The following is a 24,562-nucleotide window of genomic DNA, read 5'->3' on the forward strand; positions in this document are numbered from 1 at the left end:
CTTCACAGTGGATATGGTGTTCTTCGGTTGCAATTCAGTATTCTTTCTCCTCCAAACACGAGAACCAGTGTTTCGACCAAAAAGTTCTATTTTGGTTTCATCTGACCATAACACATTCTCCCAGTCCTCATCTGTATCATCCAAATGCTCTCTAACGAACGGCAGATGGGCCTTGACGTGTACTGGCTTCAGCGGGGGGACACGTGTGGCAGTGCAGGATTTGAGTCCCTGGCGGCGCATTGTGTTACTGATAGTAGCCTTTGTTACTGTGGTCCCAGCTCTCTGTAGGTCATTCACTAAGTCCCTCCGTGTGGTTCTGGGGTTTTTGCTCACCGTTCTTGTTATCATTTTGATGCCAAGGGGTGAGATCTTGCATGGAACCCCAGATCGAGGGAGATTAGTGGTCTTGTATGTCTTCCATTTTCAAATAATTGCTCCCACGGTTGAGTTCTTTACACCAAGTGTTTTACCTATTGCAGATTCAGTCTTTTCAGCCTGTTGCAGGTCTACAATTTTGTCTCTGGTGTCCTTCGACAGGTCTTTGGTCTTGGCCATAGTGGAATTTGGAGTGTGACTGACTGAGGTTGTGGACAGGTGTCTTTTATACCGATAATGAATTAAAACAGTTGTTGTTAGAAGTTAGACCTCTTTGACAGCCAGAAATCTTGCCTGTTTGTATGTGACCAAATACTTATTTTCTACTCTATTGTGGAGATAAATTCTTTAAAAAGCAAACAATGTGATTTTCTGGGTTTTTTTCTCCACATTCTGTCTCTCATGGTTGAGGTTTACCCATGTTGACAATTACAGGCCTCTCTAATCTTTTCAAGTAGGAGAACTTGCACAATTGGCAGTTGACTAAATACTTATTTGCCCCACTGTACCTCATAACTATTGCTTAATATATATATATATATTTTTTTTTTTTTGTTTGTTTTTTTGTTTTGTTACTTCCGCATTTTACCCAATATTTTAGAAGTTAAATAATCGATCCAAACAAAGAAAAATAGAGGGAAAAAAACATTTAAAAGGGTACCGGTAAATATATGAAAATGAAAATCTCGACCACTCCTTGATGTCTACGATTTCTGCATTGCGACCCTTGTTATATTACCATGCTTCACCCACAAAAATCCGGCTGTGGCCACTCACAGCTATGTAATGACACCTGGTGATACATGCTACATGGAGTTTTTGGATCGAAAAGAGGTAAGTATGCGATAATATCGCATTAAAATCATGGCGTCTTTAATTATGCTCTCGTGTGCCCTTACCTCCGGTTAGGCTTTTGCTGTTTAATTTTTTTTTTTTTTTTTTTTTTTTTTAATGGCCTCCATTTCAAAATTTTTCTTCCCCCAGAAAATTGAGATTTCAAGCTTTCCAATGATGTATCACACATGCATATCCTGTATCACACATGCATATACAGTGGGACAAATAAGTATTTAGTCAACCACCAATTGTGCAAGTTCTCCAATTTGAAAAGAATAAAGAGGCCTATAATTGTCAACATGAGTAAACCTCAACCATGAGAGAGAGAATGTGGAAAAAAAACAGAATATCAAATTGTTTGATTTTTAAAGAATTTATTTCCAAATTAGAGTGGAAAATAAGTATTTGGTCACCTACAAAGAAGCAAGATTTCTGGCTGTCAAAGAGGTCTAACTTCGTCTAACCAGGCTCCAGTCATTACCTGTATTAATCGCTACTGGTGTCAACAATAATCGATGCGGCGATGCATCCCAATGCGGGCCATGGACGATGCGATTCGATGCGGGCAACAAGCAGAATCGATTCAGCACATATTAAAATATATAAGTCCGTTCAAAAATCTTCTGGTGATGCAATGGATTTGGTTTCCCCATTTGTATTATTATTCTCATGTTTACCTGTAGAGGGAGCTACTGTACAAGCAATGCAGGGGGGACGAGGAACCCAAATCGGCTTCCTCACGGGAGTAACGTCACAGACATGCGCAATTGCGCAGTGGCAATCGAGAAAGCAGAGAGATAAGACATAACAACAATGACTGAAGCGGAGAAAGAGGGAGCGCGAAAGATTATTGTCGCACCAAAGACATTGAAAGCAGGCATATGGAGACATTTTGGCTTCTATGAGGTTGGTGGGAAACTTGACCAAACTTATGCGGTGTGTAAAAAATGAAAGGCTGCTACTGTGTGTAAAGAAAAAAAAAAGAAAGCCCTGGTCTCATTCAAAGCACTAATTAAATGCTGTGATGTTTTTTTATTTTTTATTTTTATATATATTACTATTTTCATTTGACTACAACCAGGAATGACACAAGAGCCTATAAAAAGTTGTTTAATGTCTGACCGCTTGTGTTGCCTCATGATTCATGAAAAATATGCTTGGCTTTAGCATTTTAATGCATCCCAGGCTTTAATGCATCGTGATGCATTGCCGAATCGAACCGAATCGAATCGTGGCCCTCTGAATCGAATCGAATCGAATCGTGGCCCTCCGAATCGTAATCGAATCGAATCGTGAGGGCAGTGCCGATGCACACCTCTATTAATCGCACCAGTTTTAAAGAGCAAACGACAGGAGAAAAAAAAAGTCTTAAATAGCATTATTATTTGAATTAGAATCATATTTTGAAACGATTCGACTACATACAACAATTTAGCAAAGCGCAGATGACGAGAAATTAGTCTTTTAATCTGCCGCGGTTAGCCACGCCTACCATTATAGGGCTCTAGCGTCCCCAACAGGTGGATGACGTCAGCGGGAGACTGGGCTCATCGGTTTTACTATTCAGCCCATTGAGGGGGAATTATTCAGAACGAGGAAAACGCGACGAATAGAGCCGCAAAATGTCATTGTTTCAGTCTCTCTACTCCAATATTTTTACAGGATATTCTTTTTATCCAAGTATTTTACCCTAATAGCTAAATAAATGGCTTGAGAAGGACCAGTCAGCCCGTCGAGGGGGAACTATTCACAACGACGAAAACGCGACGAAGAGAGCTGCAAAATGTCATTGTTTCTGTCTCTTTATTTCAATATTTTTACAGGATATTCTTTTTATCCAAGTATTTTCCCCAATTGCTAAATAAATGGCATGGTCATGACAAATAACAGTCTTGTGCTAAACGGAATATGAAATAATGAAAATGCAAAACATGGCAAAATTACTCCATAATGGTCAAAACTGTCGACTTCACCTTTACTGTCGCACCTCCCGAACGATATTTTATGACACCTAAATCGGACATATGTCATTTCCCTTCCCCGGCTTCGGAGAATGTAAACAAGCCAAGAGGCGTGACAGCTAGCCGACATGCTAAGCCGAACCGAGTGATGTTTCAAAGTCTTCCAACCGGAAAATCACACATAACTAGCCCGGATTAATTTGACATGACGACTGGGTTGTCGATTGTCTTCGCGGATCGGCAAACCGCCTGGCGGAGAGCAATTTACAGTTCGTTCCGCGGAGGAGGGCGGCTGCAGTTGTTGTGCAGCTAATGTGCATGAGGGGAGCTTTTTATATGCCTATCAATGATCAAACGTAAGTAGTCCTTTATTTAAAGAAAGTTTGTAGTGTTTACTTTGTAATCGCTGTATTTGTATTTGACATAATACAAAACAAGATGTTTACTCACTTCCAGTCCTCAGTCCAATGGTCCCACAGTAGTAGGGCTTGTTTTGGCCAATATCCACGGTGAATGGGAACCTTTTGAAACTCCAAAAAGGCGCACACACCTCTCCCTCATAAAACTAAGATTTTTCTGCAGCCATTTGGCTGGTGTGATGCGAAAAATAAACGTATTAATCCGCAAAATCAGCTGAATCCTTAGTCCTCATACACAACAGCATGGCTGTTTAGTGAAGAGGACGCCTTCACCCGTACACGTCACAGCGCACTCCTCCTCAATGCAAGACCGAAGCCGGAAGTCACTCATTTTCAAGGTGCAGGATTAAAAAAAACTAAATAAATATAGCGATCGCTTCAACACACATGCAAGCGGTCCATATCATTCAGAACCATAAAATACCGCGTGTATTATGAAATAAACATGCTTTTTCGTGTCACATGCACTTTAACTCATTATCGGTATAAAATACACCTGTCCACAACTTTAGTCAGTCACACTTCCAACTCCACTATGGCCAAGACCAAAGAGCTGTCGAAGGACACGAAAGACAAAATTGTAGACCTGCACCAGGCTGGGAAGACTGAATCTGCAATAGGTAAAACACTTGGTGTAAAGAAATCAACTGTGGGAGAAATGATTAGAAAATAGAAGACATACAAGTCCACTGATAGAGTGTGAAAAGCTTGTGAAGAGTTACAGAAAACGTTTGGCCTCCGTTATTGCCAACAAGGGGTACATAACAAAGTATTGAGATGAACTTTTGGTCTTGACCAAATACTTATTTTCCACCATGATTTGCAAATAAATTCTTTAAAAATCAAACAATGTGATTTTCTTTTTTTTTTTTTTCCACATTCTGTCTCTCATGGTTGAGGTTTACCCATGTTGACAATTACAGGCCTCTCTAATATTTTCAAGTGGGAGAACTTGCACAATTAGTGGTTTACTACATACTTATTTGCCCCACAGTAAATATCTGCAGAAACGCGAGGGGTGTACTCACTTTTGTGATACACTGTATATGATGAACTAGTATGTGGCTCTTTTGGTGGGAAGACCTTGTATACTGCATTTTTACTGCTATGTAACAAATGTACTAACTGAAAGATTAAACTTTGTACCATAAGTGGAAGAACTTCTGAAAGAAAAGGTCACTCATAATTCTATTCCATGCTGTGTTGCATGTGTACCCAAGCCCACTTCCTTACCTATATTAGCATTCATTTCTCCACAGGGGAGCACTTGTCTTCACATACACCACAGGACATTTGCACTTATACAACCACATGCATATAAAAATGTGCATACGCAGGTGAGCACTTTTACCGCAGAACCACCATTACTCGGTGGCTACCGATCGCAGCGTCCGGTGGTGTTATATGGCATCAATTTAGCATGGCGATGTTGTAAACGATGAAAGCTCCCAGTTGGGTAGCTTGACACTAGCCACCGCCGCACAAAGCAGCCCCATACTCACACCTTTAATGACATCTTTTCTGCGGCACATTAGCCATTGTGCGGTAATTAATGGGAGAGTCACGGTGCTCAAAAAGCCCGTCATCTCTCGGCACACTCGCCACAACAATGGCTTAATGAGTAAACACACCGAGTGTCTCATGAATAAATTATTAGTTCCTCGCAATTAATTTTCCCTTTTCAAGTTTAAAAAAAAAAAAATAGCACACTCGACTGTTACCAGTCTTCATAAATCAAAAAAGGGAGCAGGGTCAGGAGAAAGATGATGACAGCAACTTTATGTGCGTCTGTGTGTGCGCTTGCGGTGATTATCTGTTCTGCGTTTATTATTTGTACGAGTTTATTAGCGGCTGTGTGTGCACTTCTGTTTGCGGAGTTGTGTTTCTTACAAAGTAACTCATCAACAACTCAACCCGTTTGACATTCGATTGTGTAAGCCGGTTAATTCTGAGGTAGCGACAATAATTAAGAGGTAACTCATGCATTCGGTAATTGAGTTAGCATGTTTCTTTTAAAGGCCGCACAATTTTATTCATATACAGTGGGGCAAATAAGTATTTAGTCAACCACCAATTGTGCAAGTTCTCCTACTTGAAAAGATTAGAGACGCCTGTAATTGTCAACATGGGTAAACCTCAACCATGAGAGACAGAATGTGGGAAAAAAACCAGAAAATCCCATTGTTTGATTTTTAAAGAATTCATTTCCAAATTAGAGTGGCAAATACACTCACCGGCCACTTTATTAGGTACACCATGCTCGTAACGGGTTGGACCCCCTTTTGCCTTCAGAACTGCCTCAATTCTTCGTGGCATAGATTCAACAAGGTGCTGGAAGCATTCCTCAGAGAGTTTGGTCCATATTGACACGATGGCATCAAACGGTGCAGATTTGTCGGCTGCACATCCATGATGCGAATCACCCGTTCCACCACATCCCAAAGATGCTCTATTGGATTGAGATCTGGTGACTGTGGAGGCCATTTGAGTCCAGTGAACTCATTGTCATGTTCAAGAAATCAGTCTAAGATGATTTCAGCTTTATGACATGGCGCATTATCCTGCTGAAAGTAGCCATCAGAAGTTTGGTACATTGTGGTCATAAAGGGATGGACATGGTCAGCAACAATACTCAGGTAGGCTGTGGCGTTCCAATAATGCTCAATTGGTACCAAGGGGCCCAAAGAGTGCCAAGAAAATATTCCCCACACCATTACACCACCACTACCAGCCTGAACCGTTTATACAAGGCAGAATGGATCCATGCTTTCATGTTGTTGACGCCAAATTCTGACCCTACCATCCGAATGTCGCAGCAGAAATTGAGACTCATCAGACCAGGCAACGTTTTTCCAGTCTTCTATTGTCCAATTTCGATGAGCTTGTGCAAATTGTAGCCTCAGTTTCCTGTTCTTAGCTGAAAGGAGTGGCACCCGGCGTGGTCTTCTGCTGCTGTAGCCCATCTGCCTCAAAGTTCGACGTACTGTGCGTTCAGAGATGCTCTTCTGCCTACCTTGGTTGTAACGGGTGGTTATTTGAGTCACTGTTGCCTTTCTATCAGCTCGAACCAGTCTGGCCATTCTCCTCTGACCTCTGGCATCAACAAGGCATTTCCGCCCACAGAACTGCCGCTCACTGGATATTTTTTCTTTTTCGGATCATTCTCTGTAAACCCTAGAGATGGTTGTGCGTGAAAATGTCAGTAGATCAGCAGTTTCTGAAATACTGAGACCAGCCCTTCTGGCACCAACAACCATGCCATGTTCAAAGTCACTCAAATCACCTTTCTTCCCCATACTGATGCTCGGTTTAAACTGCAGGAGATGGTCTTAAACCATGTCTACATGCCTAAATGCACTGAGTTGCCGCCATGTGATTGGCCGATTAGAAATTAAGTGTTAGTGAGCAGTTGGAAAGGTGTATCTAATAAAGTGGCCGGTGAGTGTAAGTATTTGGTCAACTACAAACAAGCATGATTTCTGGCAGTTAAAGAGGTCTAACTTCTTCTAACGAGGTCTAACGAGGTCTAACGGGGTCTAACGAGGCTCCACTCGTTACCTGTATTAATGGCACCTGTTTTAACTCATTATCGATATAAAAGACACCTGTCCACAACCTCAGTCAGTCACACTACAAACTCAACTATGGCCAAGACCAAAGAGCTGTCAAGGACACCTGAGACAAAATTGTAGACCTGCATCAGGCTGGGAAGACTGAATCTGCAATAGGTAAAACACTTGGTGTAAAGAAATCAACTGTGGGAGCAATTGTTAAAAACTGGAAGACATACAAGACCACTGATAATCTCCCTCGATCTGGGGCTCCATGCAAGATATCACCCCGTGGCGTCAAAATGATAACAAGAACGGTGAGCAAAAATCCCAGAACCATACGGGGGAACCTAGTGAATGACCTAAAGAGAGCTGGGACCACAGTAACAAAGGCTACTATCAGTAACACAACCCGCCGCCAGGGACTCAAATCCTGCACTGCCAGACGTGTCCCCCTGCTGAAGAAAGTACACACCCAGGCCCGTCTGCGGTTCGCTAGAGAGCATTTGGGTGATCCAGAAGAGGACTGGGAGAATGTGTTATGGTCAGATGAAACCAAAATAGAACTTTTTGGTAGAAACACAGGTTATCGTGTTTGGAGGAGAAAGAATACTGAATTGCATCCGAAGAACACCATACCCACTGTGAAGCATGGGGGTGGAAACATCATGCTTTGGGGCTGTTTTTCTGCAAAGGGACCAGGACGACTGATCTGTGTAAAGGAAAGAATGAATGGGGCCATGTATCGAGAGATTTTGAGTGAAAATCTCCTTCCATCAGCAAAGGCATTAAAGATGAGACGTGACTGGGTCTTTCAGCATGACAATGATCCCAAACACACAGCCAGGGCAACAAAGGAGTGGCTTCGTAAGAAGCATTTCAAGGTCCTGGAGTGGCCTCGCCAGTCTCCAGATCCATAGAAAATCTGTGGAGGGAGTTGAAAGTCCGTGTTGCCCAACGACAGCCCCAAAACATCACTGCTCTAGAGGAGATCTGCATGGAGGAATGGGCCAAAATACCAGTAACAGTGTGTGAAAAGCTTGTGAAGAGTTACAGAAAACGTTTGGCCTCCGTTATTGCCAACAAAGGGTACATAACAAAGTATTGAGATGAACTTTTGCTATTGATCAAATACTTATTTTCCACCATTAATTGGAAATAAATTCTTTAAAAATCAAACAATGTGATTTTCTGGGTTTTTTCCACATTCTGTCTCACATGGTTGAGGTTTGCCCATGTTGACAATTCCAGGCCTTGCTAATATTTTCAAGTGGGAGAACTTGCACAATTAGTGGTTGACTAAATACTTATTTGCCCCACTGTATATCATCCGCCACTGTTTTCTTCCGGCACGTACGTGACGTCAGCGCATTGTGCCGCACTAAAAGTAGTCGGGGCAAAACGTCATGCTTATAGCTGCCAAAATTAAACAATAATCCAGGTGGATAAAATTTGATTATTTTTTTTTCTTACTCCAGTTATTAGAGTAATTGTTTCAGCTCTAGACCAGATCCTCTTCCACTGGTGTTCTACACCTCTTCTACCCCTGCCGTGTCGTTGTGATGCCATTTTGTCGATGACGCGAACTTCAACTCATTAACTTCAAGTCAGCTCAGGAAAACTCATTTAGATGCCATGCAGCAATCCTGCCATCTGCTGTTGATTGAAAGAGCGACTATTTCCCTATATACTGGCCAAAAATGTTGTCTTTATAATGAGCGCAACAGACATTATGACCCACAGAAATCAACTTACCGAAAGCAGCTTCCACGTGATTGGTCGAACTTGTCGCGGGATTCCAGACCAGCTGAGTTTCCGAAGCTCTTCTGTAAAACAACACAAACCAGCCTCGAGTCAAAAATATTTTTGATCGATTTAGAGCCAAGTCATTAAACAGCCAAATCAATGAAAGAAAACAGCCCAGCAACTTGGCTCGCCATCTCCTTGCTTTTTTATTAAAGAATGATATCAATGATTACATTCCTTCAGGCGAGGTAAGTGAGCTGAAGGGCTATCACATCAAATAAATCCAATGAAGAGGTGCAAATTGAACATTTATAGTGGTTTTAAAAAGAGTGCTTTCCTTAAGTCAATGAAGAGCCCGAGAATAGCTTAATGCTCACTACGACGCATTACATCAAGTCGATTGCGCCATCTCTGCGACACGCACCTTGACAGCAATAAGTGATAGCCGCTTGGGTGGCGACGGATGGAACAGGAGTCCAAACCTTTTGTTTTCCAGTTGTTTTCTGTTGCTAACTACCATGAAACATGCTGTATGAATGCTATCAAAACCTTCCATTAGAATAGTTTCAATGTTAGCTCACTTGACGGTGCTAGACATTCATGCCGTCAATGGCACTAAAACCAGAGCATTCGCGGCCAGTCCTGAGGCATTCGCAGGTCACTTTCTGTTCATTTTTGGGCATTTACAGGTTATTCCTGATGATTTTGAGTCACTTCCTATTCAGTAATCCAAAAATCAACAGAATGTGCACTGCCAATGCCCCAAAATCAACAGGAAGTGAAAGAGACAGCTAGAACGAAGAGTATTTGGCATGTGGCATTTTGGGGGGAATGTGGCATTTTTGGGGGTATGTGGCAAAATGGATTTTCTGCATGCGGCATTTTTTTGGTATGTGGCAAAATGGAATTTGGCTATGTGGCATTTTTTGGGTATGTAGCAAAAAAGGATTTTGGTATGTGGCATTTTTATTTGGTATGTGGCAAAATTGATTTTGGTATGCACAAAAAATGTTTTGGTATGCGCATAAAATATTTTGGTATGTGGCAAAATGGATTTTGGTCTGTGGCAAAGTGGAGTTTGGTATGTGGCATTTTTTTTATTTTGGGATGTGGCATTTTTTGTGCATGTGGCATTTTTTGGTATGTGGCAAAATGGATTTTTGCATGTGTCATTTTTATTTGGTATGTGGCAAAATTTATTTTGGTATGTGGCATTTTTTTAGTATGTGGCATTTTTTTTTTATTTTGGGATGTGGCATTTTTTTGTGCATATGGCATTTTTTGGTATGTGGCAAAATGGATTTTCGCATGTGTCATTTTTATTTGGTATGTGGCAAAATTGATTTTGGTATCTGGCATTTTTGTAGTATGTGGCAAAATCATTTTTTGTATGTGGTATTTTTTGCGGTATGAGGCAAAATGGATTTTCTGCATGTGGTATTTTTTGGGGTATGTGGCATTTTTTTTGGTACGTGGCAAAATGGATTTCGGCTATGTGGCATTTTTCGGGTATGTGGCAAAAAGGATTTTGGTATGTGGCATTTTTATTTGGTATGTGGAAAAATTGATTTTGGTATGTGGCAAAAAAGATTTTGGTATGTGGCAAAAAAGATTTTGGTATGTGGCAAATGGATTTTGGTATGTGGCAAAAAGATTTTGGTATGTGGCATTTTTATTTGGTATGTGGCAAAATGGATTTTGGTATGTGGCATTTTTTTTTAGTATGTGGCAAAATGGATTTTGGTATGTGGCATTTTTTTTTAGTATGTGGCAAAATGGATTTTGGTATGTGGCAAAATTAATTTTGGTATGTGGCATTCTTTTTTTGGTATGTGGATCAATAGATTTTGGGATGTGGCAAAATGGATTTTGGCGATGTGGCATTTTTTGGGTATGTGGCAAATGGATTTTGCCTATGTGGCATTTTTTGGAGTATGTGGCAAAAATGATTTTGGTCAGTGGTATTTTTATTTGGTATGTGGCAAAATGGATTTTTATATGTGGGAAAATGGATTTTGGAATGTGGCATTTTTTGGTATGTGGCAGAATGGATTTTGGCATGTGGCATTTTTTGGTATGTGGCAAAATAGATTTTGGTATGTGACTTTTTTGGGGTATGTGGCAAAGTGGATTTTGTTTAGTGGCATTTCTTTTTTTGGTATGTAGCATTTTTGCAGGCCATGCACGTCCATGCCATTGACAAATTTCCAAATTTTCCATTTGTTTAAAATGGGAGAAAAATGTGGCTGTGACTTTTGCCCCAAAAACAACAGGAAGTGACTCATATACGCATAGTTGTCACAGTCGTTCATTCACTGTCATCCCTCGCACTTCAAATTGGACGCCTATAGCCGTCAGTGGCAGCCAATCCCAGGCATTGAGTTAATTTAGGGGCATTTCACATCATCTCCTGTTGATTTTTAGTCACTTCCAGTTGAGTTAAGGGCATTTACAGGTTACTTCCTGTTCATTTTAGGTCACTTCCTACTCATTTAAGGATATTCTAGAGTCACTTCCTGTTCAGTGACCCAAAATCAACAGGAAGTGACCTGTAAATGCCCCAAAATCTACAGGAAGTGACCCAAAAATGCATAGATTGCACATTCATTCATTTGCTGCCATTCGACCCACTCTGAATTGAAAGTCTATGGCATCATTGGTAGTAAATGCCTGGTATTGAGCTAATTTTGGGCCATATACACTTCCAAAGCAAAAAAATAGGTAAAACTGCACCTTATAAATAATCCAAATACTTCTACTACTTGCATTCAAAGCAGGAGCTGGGAATTGATAAGGCCTTCACACGGAGTGAATGGTATTGATTAGTGCTGCCAAATGACTGTGCCTGGCCTGTTCTTCAAGGCAAATGCAATGAAGTCAGAGACGGATAGCGAGATAGGAAATAGAAATCAGGTAAACAGCAACGGCTTTGTTGGCTAAATTGAGTGAAACGCATTAGCGCTCGTTTGTTTGCCATAGTTCCAACGCATTTGCGCTGAGAAAAATTCCCGTTTAACTTGCCCCGTGCGTCTTTAATTATGTAGAAATTCAATACTGATCTAGTGCACTGCGAGGAGTTGGGATGGTTACAACTACAATAAGTGGTAAGTAGAACAAAGATACTGAGAACATGAGCTGCCAAATGCAGGTTTTCAGGAGGGGTGGGAACCGTTCGGTAGGTCACGATACGATTTGCGATATAAGGCCGACGATAACAATTTAATGATTAGGCAATACGACAATTATCAGGAACGTATTCAAAGATAACCTACAAAATAACTGATAAACAGACTCAGAGTCATTTTGGGGCATTTAAGGGTCAATTCCTATTGATTTTGGCTCACTTCCCGTGCATTTGGGGTCATTTCCTGTTGATTTTAGGGCATTTCCAGGTCCCTTTTCGTTCACTGGTCATTTCCTGTGTATTTTATTAGCATTTACAAGTCACTTCCTGTTGATTTTGGGTTACTGAACAAGAATTTACTCAAAAACTTCTCCAAATGAACAGGAAGTAACCTGTAAATGCCCTAAAATGAACAGGAAGTGACCTGTATATGCCAACGAATGATGGAGATTTTCCCTTTGGGGCATTTATCGGTCACTTCCTGTTGATTTCCGGGTATTACTGGATAACGTCATGTTGATTTTGGGTCACTTTCTGGTAATTTTGGGGCATATCCTGGTGAATTCCAATTCATATTGGGTCCCTTCCTGTTGATTTTGGGGTATTTCCGGGTCACTTCCTGTTCATCAATCATTTCCTGTTGATTTTGGGGTATTTGCGAGTCATTTCCTATTGATTTTGGCTTACTTCCTGTGCGCTTTGGGGCATTTCCTGTTGATTTCCGGTCACTTGCTGTTGCTTTTGGGGCATTTACAGGTCACTTCCTGTTTAAAAAATGCCACATACCAAAATCCATTCTGCCACATGCCAAAATCCATTTTGCCCATACAAAAAAAAGGAAAAAAATGCCACATACCATAATCCATTTTACCACATACCCATAAAAAAATCCCACATCCCAAAATCCATTTTGCCACATACCAGATAAAAATGACGCATACTAAAATCCATTTTGCCACATACAAAAAAAAAAATCCATATCCCAAAATCCATTTTGCCACATACCCAAAAAATGCCACATCCCAAAATCCATTTTGCCACATACCAAACAAAAATGACATACTAAAATCCATTTTGCCATATACCAAAAAATGCCACATACCGAAAAAATTGCCACACACTAAAATCCATTTTGCCACATACTAAAAAAAAAAAAAAAAAAAAAAAAAAAAAAAAGCCACATGCCAAAATCCATTTTGCCACATACCCATAAAAAAATCCCACATCCCAAAATCCATTTTGCCACATACCAAATAAAAATGACGCATACTAAAATCCATTTTGCCACATACAAAAAAAAAATCAATATCCCAAAATCCATTTTGCCACATACCCAAAAAATGCCACATCCCAAAATCCATTTTGCCACATACCAAACAAAAATGACATACTAAAATCCATTTTGCCATATACCAAAAAATGCCACATACCGAAAAAATTGCCACACACTAAAATCCATTTTGCCACATACTAAAAAAAAAAAAAAAAAAAAAAAAGCCACATGCCAAAATCCATTTTGCCACATACCAAAAAAATGCCACGTGCAAAAATCCATTTTGCCTCATACCAAAAAAATGCCACATACCGAAAAAAATCCCACATACCAAAATCCATTTTCCCATATACCAAACAAAAATTACATACTAAAATCCATTTTGCCATATACCAAAAAAAATGCCACATACCAAAATCCATTTTGCAATATACCAAAAAAATGCCACATACCGAAAAAAATGCCACATACTAAAATCTATTCTGCCACTTACCAAAAAAATGTCACATCCTCAAATCCATTTTGCCACATACGAAACAAAATCCCACATACCAAAATCCATTTTCCCATATACCAAACAAAAATTACATGCTAAAATCCATTTTGCCATATACCAAAAAAAATGCCACATACTAAAATCCATTCTGCCACATACCAAAAAATGCCACGTGCCAAAATCCTTTTTGCCACATACCAAATAAAAATGGCACATACTATGATCCATTTTGCCACATACCAAATAAAAATGGCACATACTAGAATCCATTTTGCCACATACCAAAAAAATGCCACAGAGCAAAATCCATTTTGCCATATACCAAAAATATGCCACATACCAAAATCCATTTTGCCACATTCAAAAAAAATGCCACAAACAAAAATCCATTTTGCCATATTCTAAAAAAAATTAAGCTTGTGAACGATAAACCGATACGACCGGATATCCGGTTTTACAGGTGAGAGATACAGCTGTATCGAAAGTTACCATTCGTCAGTAATTATCCATTAAATATTCAATGAACCGATAGTAGAGGTAGAATTCGGCTATCGCGAGCACAAGAATCGGCTTCTAATGCCTAGTTCAATGCATTGTTTAATGGGATAATAATTTAGTTTCTACATCACATGCTGTGCTTGTGTCATTCACCACACAGCGCACTTAGATTGAGACTGCACGCATGATATAATATGGACAAGCACAACTCACGGTCGTGGTTGCCTCAACTTCCCAAATGCATTTTGGCAGAACCGCTACTAGTCGCCGTCATTACCCGATCGTCACGGGCGTGTCATAACAACACGGGAGCTAACAAAACCACTGTAACGCACGCTCCGTAGAGTTTTCTTCACAGCCCAAAACGAAACTAGTAGTGGCAACGAAGCAACATGCTAAAACAATGGACAGTTTGAGCACCTACGCCAGCGACGTCCAGCGACTGATTTTCAACGCACCCAGGAAAACAAAAGTCGGACTTTGAAGTGAGGAAGGCAGCCAGATCTGTTCGCATGGGACAGAGCTCGTGTGAAGTGTGGAGCGGGACAGAGATCGTGAGTTTTTAACTCTGAAAAATAACCCACTACAATGGTGGAAAGGGCAGCACGACCCTCTGGAGATTTTTTTTTTTTCCACGAAACGCAGTCTACTTAAACATGAACATGTGGATTAGTTGATCTTCCTCAAGAAAAAATCTGCCCTCCAATAAAAGATATGTACAGTGATGAGGAGTAAAAAATGTGGAAACACAGGCATAAGTGAAAGACTTGGCTGTGTATAAGGTTAAAGTAATTATGATTGACCTGCCCGTCTAAAATGCCATATTTTTATTCCCCCAATTATACCAGTGGTAAAGCATAATTTATTATTTATTTATGATAACATTGCAGGTTTAATTCTTTTTTTCTAGAGCTGCTGCATATTTTTTTGTTTGTAAGACGTTTATATTGAAAGTTTGCACTTAAATTACTTACCTCTTGTGTTCAAAACACCAGGAAATACAGTAATTGCATTACTGCACTTTATTGTTGTCTGTCACTGGAGTTTTATTATCAATCCCATCCAACAAAATGATGATCATATAGTAAGCCATAATTTTTTTTTTTCATAAAAAAATAAAACATAACATTGGTATGAAATTTTGTTGTGTAATTTTGCTATTAGAAATGTGGTGTTTTTATATGTTTAAAATACTGTACGAACACACACAACAAATGTTTACTATTGTATCGTTTTCACTCTGTATCGAACCATATCGTTCCTAAACTGTATCGAATCGTATCGAATCACTCGTCCATAAAAATATCGTTTTTTAATCAAATCGTAACCTGTGTATCTAGATACATATCGAATCGGCTTCATGCCAGAGATTTCCAACCCTAAAAAAAATGCCACATACCAAAATCCATTTTGCCACATACCAAAATAATGCAGCATACCCAAAAAAATGCCACATACCGGAAAAAATGCAACATACCAAAATCCATTTTGCCACATACCCCAAAAAAATGCCACATAGCAAAATCCATTTTGCCACATACCCCAAAAAAATGCCACATAGCAAAATCCATTTTGCCACATAACCCAAAAAATACCACATAGCAAACAAATCCCACATACCAACATCCATTTTGCCACATTCCAAATAAAAATGACACATAATAAAATTCATTTGGCCACATACCACTAAAAAATACCACATATCAAAATCCATTTTGCCATATACCACTAAAAAATGCCACATATCAAAATCCATTTTGCCACATACAAAAAAAATGCAACATACCAAAAATCCATTTTGCCACATACCAAAAAAATGCCACATACCAAAAAAAATGCCACATACCAAATACCACTTTTCGTTCTCACTGTCTCTCTCATTTCCTGTCGATTTCAGGGCATTATCGGGTCACCCCTCCCTGTTGATTTTGGGGCATTTAGAATTTAAAAATCCTCTGTTTCCAGTGCCATTAACAGCGCTAGAAGTTCAATCCAGTCAAAATGAATTGGATGCCTAGCACTCTGAATGGCAGCCAGTGAGCTAACATACACACTTTTCGAATGGATTATTATTGGTAGCAACCTGATGGTTCGTTTATTTTTCTAAACAGGGTCTAAACAGGAACACCTTTTAAAACAAGGTATCGATTCCTGGCGGGAGCATTTCGACAAGCTTTTTAGGCTACCAAGCTTCGCTAGTTTTCAGTGCATTTTTTTATCCGACTACATCTCAGGATCTTCCAATATGCGGTTCATATACGGATAACGGAACCAGCTTGTTTTCGCCCCCGAGCCCTCTGATGTATGTTTGTCGCGGAATGAAAAAGCACGGGCGCTTAACATTCGTCTGCCTTTTCTTTCGCGGGAATAATGCAGCTGTTATGAGAAGTTAGACGACAGCATCTTTGACTACCGCTCACAAGTGTGTATTTTGGATGCATCATTAGTTTGCCGCCAATGACATCTGCCTTTATGCGAAAGGGGGACAGCCACGGGGAAGTTATGTACCGTTTTCGCCCGAGCCGAAGTCATTAAGGGCGAAATCGTTATCCTACGAGCAGCTCTGCATTCATTATTCTTTTAAAAGCTAGTCAAGGGTGTCCCCTTCTCTTGGCGCGCACCCTTTGAACCTTCATTTGCACTGTCAGACAACGAAATGAGTCCATGAATCTTGTGGACTCGGGCTTAATTAAACTATGTTATATTTCGCACACCTGGCATTAATCTCGCCGTTGGAGGAGGGTCGAGGTGGCTCACGGTACGTCCCTCGTATGATGGGAGAATTTGAGCGTGAACGGCAAACGGGAGAAGTCAACAAGAGTATTTACTCGGCAGGGGATTTGTCCGTTTAGAGCCGTGCGTCATACGCGGGAGGGAAATTGCAAACACAGCGTCTGTGCCGGGGAAAAAAAAAAAATCACTATCGGACAAACGCGCCTCAGCGGAGTGTTGCATCAATGCGGAATCCGACCATGGTGAGTCAAGCCACACTGTGACGTGTGTGTTTACTGTATTTTTCAGTGTATAAGTCGCACCGGCCTACACGCCGGTCTAGTTTTAGCTGCCAGCGCGCTTTTTAAATGGTCAGCGGCCTTATTCAGACTGGCAGCTGAAATCAAGATTTTTAGCCTATCCAGATTGAAACTGTATCCTGCTTGTTTGTAGTTTGAACAGTCACAAAGCACAGAACTCTGATATGAAATCACTATAGACTTCAGTATCAGTTGACGGGCCTATTTTCAAAAACTTAAAATTCAAATATTTTAACACTAACCCTAAATGTTCCCGTGTTTACCGTGCGCAGTGTCATCAATAGGTCATCAAGGCAGCACACAAGCCCAAAATTGTTAATGAACTGGAGGCCTTTGCCCATGAGGAATGGGCAAAGTTACCTGTGGTTCCCTTCAAGAAACATGTGCTTCACGTCTAAATGATGTTATTGTTGCAATGAATGTTGTACTGAGTACTAAAGTTATACATACCGAATGAGTTAAATAATATTGAACACAATTGTAATAAAAGGCATTTAATCATAGCTTAGGAAAAACAAGCAGACTATACAGTGCCTTGCAAAAGTATTCGGCCCCCTTGAACCTTGCAACCTTTCGCCACATTTCAGGCTTCAAACATAAAGATATAAAATTTTAATTTTTTGTCAAGAATCAACAAATAGTGGGACACAATCGTGAAGTGGAACAAAATTTATTGGATAATTTTAACTTTTTTAACAAATAAAAAACTGAAAAGTGGAGCGTGCAATATTATTCGGCCCCCTTGCGTTAATACTTTGTAGCGCCACCTTTTGCTCCAATTACAGCTGCAAGTCGCTTGGGGTATGTTTCTATCAGTTTTGCACATCGAGAGACTGACATTCTTGCCCATTCTTCCTTGCAAAACAGCTCGAGCTCAGTGAGGTTGGATGGAGAGTGTTTGTGAACAGCAGTCTTCAGCTCTTTCCACAGATTCTCGATTGGATTCAGGTCTGGACTTTTGACTTGGCCATTCTAACACCTGGATACGTTTATTTTTTAACCATTCCATTGTAGATTTGGCTTTATGTTTTGGATCATTGTCCTGTTGGAAGATAAATCTCCGTCCCAGTCTCAGGTCTTGTGCAGATAGCAACAGGTTTTCTTCCAGAATGTTCCTGTATTTGGCTGCATCCATCTTCCCGTCAATTTTAATCATCTTCCCTGTCCCTGCTGAAGAAAAGCAGACCCAAACCATGATGCTGCCACCATGTTTTACAGTGGGGATGGTGTGTTCAGGGTGATGAGCTGTGTTGCTTTTACGCCAAACATATCGTTTTGCATTGTGGCCAAAAAGTTCAATTTTGGTTTCATCTGACCAGAGCACCTTCTTCCACATGTTTGGTGTGTCTCCCAGGTGGCTTGTGGCAAACTTTAAACGAGACTTTTTATGGATATCTTTGAGAAATGGCTTTCTTCTTGCCACTCTTCCATAAGGGCCAGATTTGTGCAGTGTACGACTGATTGTTGTCCAATGGACAGACTCTCCCACCTCAGCTGTAGATCTCTGCAGTTCATCCAGAGTGATCATGGGCCTCTTGGCTGCATCTCTGATCAGTTTTCTCCTTGTTTGAGAAGAAAGTTTGGAAGGACGGCCGGGTCTTGGTAGATTTGCAGTGGTCTGATGCTCCTTCCATTTCAATATGATGGCTTGCACAGTGCTCCTTGAGAGGTTTAAAGCTTGGGAAATCTTTTTGTATCCAAATCCGGCTTTAAACTTCTCCACAACAGTATCTCGGACCTGCCTGGTGTGTTCCTTGGTTTTCATAATGCTCTCTGCACTTTAAACAGAACCCTGAGACTATCACAGAGCAGGTACATTTATACGGAGACTTGATTACACACAGGTGGATTCTATTTATCATCATCGGTCATTTAGGACAACATTGGATCATTAAGAGATCCTCACTGAACTTCTGGAGGGAATTTGCTGCACTTAAAAGTAAAGGGGCCGAATAATACTGCACACCCCACTTTTCAGTTTTTTATTTGTTAAAAAAGTTTAAATTATCCAATAAATGTTGTTCCACTTCACGATTGTGTCCCACTTGTTGTTGATTCTTGACAAAAAAATTAAATTTCATATCTTTATGTTTGAAGCCTGAAATGTGGCGAAAGGTTGCAAGATTCAAGGGGGCCGAATACTTTTGCAAGGCACTGTATATGAAGTATGAAAGGCCGAATGAATGTGGGGCGGACAAAAGAGCCCGATGCTAATGTTTGAGAGTTGGAAGATTAGCACAACTCCATCCTGACCGGACATGACAAACATCAAGAACGTCACGGGGATGGGTGGGGACTCCATGCCACGCCGTACAGCTGAGTGTGCAGGTTCGACACCGACAGAGGGGCTCCACGCACAGCAGAAGGGATGGTATCGGCGCTGACCAAGCCAGACAAGCAACGGGATGGAGGGGGAGCTCCATCCTGCCTGTCAAACTCCAAGTTTGACACTGTGAAGCAGATTGGCTTGTCAGCCCTCGCCTGACAAGTGAAGAAGACGAAAGACGCCGCCATCAGCTCTTCTGTGGGGCCAACTACGGACTGTCCAGAACAAGGGCGAGACATGCTGCATTACCACAAGGAAAGCCTGATATCCAACTGATAACACAAAAGACAAAGTTAGAGAACTTGAACACTGAGTGCCTCTTTGGCAGGAATATTCTTGCGCACTCGTTGTTTGTGACCCTGGATCCAGTTTGCCTCCTCGCCTGGGACTCTGTGCTGTCTGATTGCTGTCGACTTGGAATAAATTGTCAACTTGTGTTTCAAAGCCTTTTCCCAGCTTTTAAAATTGAGTCAGTACAAGGGTATTAGACTGGCTGAGTTGTCGTGGATCCGCTGGCTTGGGTCGGAGGAATTGCAATAGCTCGGTTCCGGCGGTTCGGCTGGCATGATTCCGGCAATTTGGCTAAGAAGTCAGATTCCTTCATAGCCAAGCCACAGGCATTGGTGCCAAGAAAGAACTTGATGTCACACAGTTGCAAAAAAATGCGATTTATAGCCTGGAAATGACAAAACATTCAGAGGGGCAAATAAATATTTAGTCAACCACCAATTGTGCAAGTTCTCCTACTTGAAAAGACTACAGAGGCCTGTAATTGTCAACATGGGTAAACCTCAACCATGAGAGACAGAATGTGGAGAAAAATAAAAGAAAATCACCGTCAGTTTGATTTTTAAAGAATTTATTTCCAAATTAGAGTGGAAAATAAGTATTTGGTCACCTACAAACAAGCAAGATTTCTGGCTGTCAAAGAGGTCTAACTTCTTCTAACGAGGTCTAACGAGGTCTCACAAGGCTCCACTCATTACCTGTATTAATGGCATCTGTTTTAACTCATTATCAGTATAAAAGACACCTGTCCACAATCTCAGTCAGTCATACTCCAAAGTCCACTATGGCCAAGACCAAAGAGCTGTCGAAAGATACCAGAGACAAAATTGTAGACCTGCACCAGGCTGGGAAGACTGAATCAGCAATAGGTAAAACGCTTGGTCTAAAGCAGTGCTTCTCAATTATTTTCTGTTACGCACCCCCCCCCAGGAAGACATAAACGTTCCGCCCCCCCCCAACTCTCTGCTGCCACTGTAAATATGTAAATACACCTCTGCATAAGACTGTGTCCTTTTTGATATTGAAGAAAAAAAAAAAGTAAAAGTGTGTCAAGAAACATTTTTTGACACTGAAAAAAATAAAATAAATTCAATAAATATTCAAAAATTCAAATTGATTAGCAACATTAACTCAAGAAGACAACATGCCAAACTATTAGACTGAAAAAAAACAAAAATTAATAGAACAAAAACGACAGTGTCATTGGACAGAGGCAGTTTTTACAGTAGTTTTGCTACAGGCAGCATCAGCTCCTTTGTTGTGGTTTTGGGTTATTTTACATTTAGCAAATTTGTATCCCACCTTATGTGATGCTGACAGTGTTTGCTGGTTTACTGATGTAACACGCAATAAATGGGACGATTGTTGGCAATATTCGGCACATTTTCGCTGAGAAAAAAAAAAAGAATTCCTGCTGTCTGCTGTGAACATTTATAGACAAAGTAACCAGACTGATCTTTCCTCGTCTCCCCCTGTACTAAAAGTCAAAGCCAAAAGCCAAAAGCCAAATGCTACATACGCTTCGTCATATTTCTTCGTCTTAGCTTTTCATATCTCCATGCTCTTTGCTGTGTGATCTTGTTTGGTTCAAAACTACTGCGCACATGCTGAAAATGAGAGCGCCACTGTTTGATGAGTTTGGCAAAAAAGTATGTTCCCAATGTCACATGCGCCACCCCAAGCATCGCTCTGAGCCCCCCCTGGGGTGGCCCGCCCCACTATCTGAGAAGTACTGGTGTAAAGAAATAAACTGTGGGAGCAATTATTAGAAGTTGGAATACATACAAGACCACTGATAATCTCCCTCGATCTGAGGATCCATGCAAGATCTCACCCAGTGGCGTCAAAATGATAAAAACTGTGAGCAAAAATCCAAGAACCACACGGGGGGACCTAGTGAATGACATACAAAAAGCTGGACCACAGTAACAAAGGCTACTATCCGTAACGCAATGCGGCGCCAGGGACTCAAATCCTGCACTGCCAGACGTGTCCCCCTGCTGAAGAAAGTACACGTCCAGGCCCGTCTGTGGTTCACTAGAGAGCATTTGGATGATCCAGAAGAGGACTGGGAGAATGTGTTATGGTCAGATGAAACCAAAATAGAACTTTTTGGTAGAAACACAGGTTCTCGTGTTTGGAGGAGAAAGAATGCTGAATTGCATCCGAAGAACACCATACCCACTGTGAAGCATAGGGGTGGAAACCTCATGCTTTGGGGCTGCTTTTCTGCAAAGGGACCAGGACAACTGATCTGTGTAAAGGTAAGAATTAATGGGGCCATGTATCGAGAGATTTTGAATGAAAATCTCCCTCCATCAGCAAGGGCATTGAAGATGAGACTTGGCTGGGTCTTTCAGCACGACAATGATCCCAAAAACACAGCCAGGGCAACAAAGGAGTGGCTTTATAATAAGCATTTCAAGGTCATGGAGTGGCCTAGCCAGTCTCCAGATCTCAACCCCATAATAAATCTGTGGAGGGAGTTGAAAGTCCATGTTGCCCAACGACAGCCCCAAAACATCACTGCTCTAGAGGAGATCTGCATGGAGGAATGGGCCAAAATACCAGCAACAGTGTGTGAAAAGCTTGTCAAGAGTTACAGAAAATGTTTGGCCTCCGTTACTGCCAACAAAGGGTACATAACAAAGTATTGAGATGAACTTTTGGTATTGACCAAATACTTATTTTCCAGCAGCATTTGCAAATAAATTCTTTAAAAATCAAACAATGTGATTTTCTGTTTTTTTTCCCCACATTCTGTGTCTCATTGTTGAGGTCTTGCACATTTAGTGGGTGACTAAATACCTATTTGCCCCACTGTACCATCTTTTCTAGTCTGCTGTTCTCCACAAATAATTGGAAAAGAGTACAATTCAATTCCCCCACAAGGCAGAGACAGAGAGGGCATCGCTAGCCTAGTTGACATCCAGGCTAAATTGCAGATGTCGTTTTATTAGCGGCAGGCTAGCTCATCTCTCCGACAACACCTCCTCTGAGGGCGCCTCTTGTGCATTATGAATGAGACAGCCCTGCCCCGGCTACCGCTGGAATATATTAAAGACATTTCATGCCATTTTGGAAATTAATCTGTTGTCGTGGGTGAAAAGTTTCTGCAACTGTCCCGGAGGCGGCGCTTGGGACCGGCTGTCCTTGTCGGGTTTGATGAGCAAAGTTAACAATGCAAGGCGGTCGACACCATTTGTCAGTCCACATCTGATTTTTTTTCCACTCTGCACATTCTAATTTGTGTCTGGATGTGAAAACTACACTAATTGCAATTTTGAAGGCATCACTTTAAGCAGTCTCTATAGAAATAAATGTACGGGCAGCTCACCGAAGCAAACGGGTACTTTACAGGCAATTTAGCCCGCAGACGATCATTTCAAAGTATGCATTAGCAAGTGGGGGAGGACGTCAAAGCAGAATATCCCTGGTGGGACCAATAAACATGGCATTATTCTATACATGTATTGGAATTTGTGAGATCAGTACTAATATCCTGCTGGCATGCACACACCCGACAGTCCTCAGTTCAATGTATATGTCCTAACCTGCTTGACTGGTCTCCTTTATGCATGACCTTTACAGTAGCGCACTTTATCTTGGAATGATTTAAGCTGGAAACCACAGGGGCTGATTACGACACTGTGTTCCTTCTGTCGAACACTTACAACAGCTGCTCGAGCACGGAAAAGTCGAATGTGTCAGAAAATATCACAAAAATGTTTGCGCTCCATTAAAACGTTCAAATGCTGAAAATTATAGCTGTTAAAGAAGGGTGAGGACGGCTTGAGAGCAAACAAACGCAAGCTCAACTGTATCTATATGTGAAATTCGCTACCCCCGAGTGGCGGATGCCGGTCTTTCAATGAGGGGAAGCTCAAAAGTGTGCTTTGTGACGGAGGAGCTCAGCACCGCTAACATTTCCCGTTATACCATAGTAGAGTATTACCTATTTTAGTTCTATTAAAAAATATCTGAAGCTTTTGGAATTTCTCAAATTTCTGCATAAAAGCATCATAAAATGGGACTTGATCTTTGTCAAAATTACACAGATGTAAAAACTGTGTATGCTTTCACGAAAACCACCCAAAAATTTCTAGGTTTTCATATTTTAAAGGGATCCTCTGTTTTTAAGACAAGTAATTCTTAAAAGATAAATGTTAGTATGAGTTATAGTAATTTGATATTAAAACCCCTCTTAATGTTTTTGTTTTAATAAAGTTTGTAAAATAATTTTAAGTGATAGGTCGCCATTCTTGTTACGTCGCAGTGCGTGACGTCACTGGTCCGGTTGCCGAAATTCCAGCGTGTCACTCGTTAGCTTTCCCCACATGTCGTCAGTTGTACCCTTCCTATTTGAACCAGATCTGAAAAGTGAAGAGCAGGACAGCACTGTCGGTCGTTCACAAGACGAGCTTCAGGGAAAAATGCGTGCAGCAAATACCTGATAAGACAAAAGTTGGGCAAAACTGGTGATGCGGGAGAGTCATGTTGGGAAGTCCGGTTGGGAGCGAGAGTGTATGCTGTCCGGTTTTATTAGCAGACATTCAAGGTAAGCATATTGCGTTTTCAAACTTATCCCAATATAATTATGTAGATTGTTAGCATCCAGAGCTGTCGTGTGCTTACA

General features: G+C 40.9%; 1 protein-coding gene across 4 annotated transcripts in view; it reads right to left on the reverse strand.

The window, feature by feature from the left end:
* The window catches only part of tbc1d22a (TBC1 domain family, member 22a), a 250,173-nt gene that overhangs the window by 185,906 nt on the left and 39,705 nt on the right, over nt 1–24,562 (reverse strand). For all 4 annotated transcript variants that reach the window (XR_009066751.1, XM_057855710.1, XM_057855709.1 and 1 more), the window contains exon 6: nt 8,899–8,969. Coding sequence is in view for 3 of the 4 variants with exons in the window: in XM_057855710.1 (XP_057711693.1) it covers nt 8,899–8,969 (71 nt within the window). In the remaining variant the exon portion in view is untranslated. The remainder of the gene's footprint in view (nt 1–8,898; nt 8,970–24,562) is intronic.

The sequence above is a fragment of the Corythoichthys intestinalis genome, chromosome 13 (assembly GCF_030265065.1).
Source record: "Corythoichthys intestinalis isolate RoL2023-P3 chromosome 13, ASM3026506v1, whole genome shotgun sequence".
NCBI classification, from domain to species: domain Eukaryota; kingdom Metazoa; phylum Chordata; class Actinopteri; order Syngnathiformes; family Syngnathidae; genus Corythoichthys; species Corythoichthys intestinalis.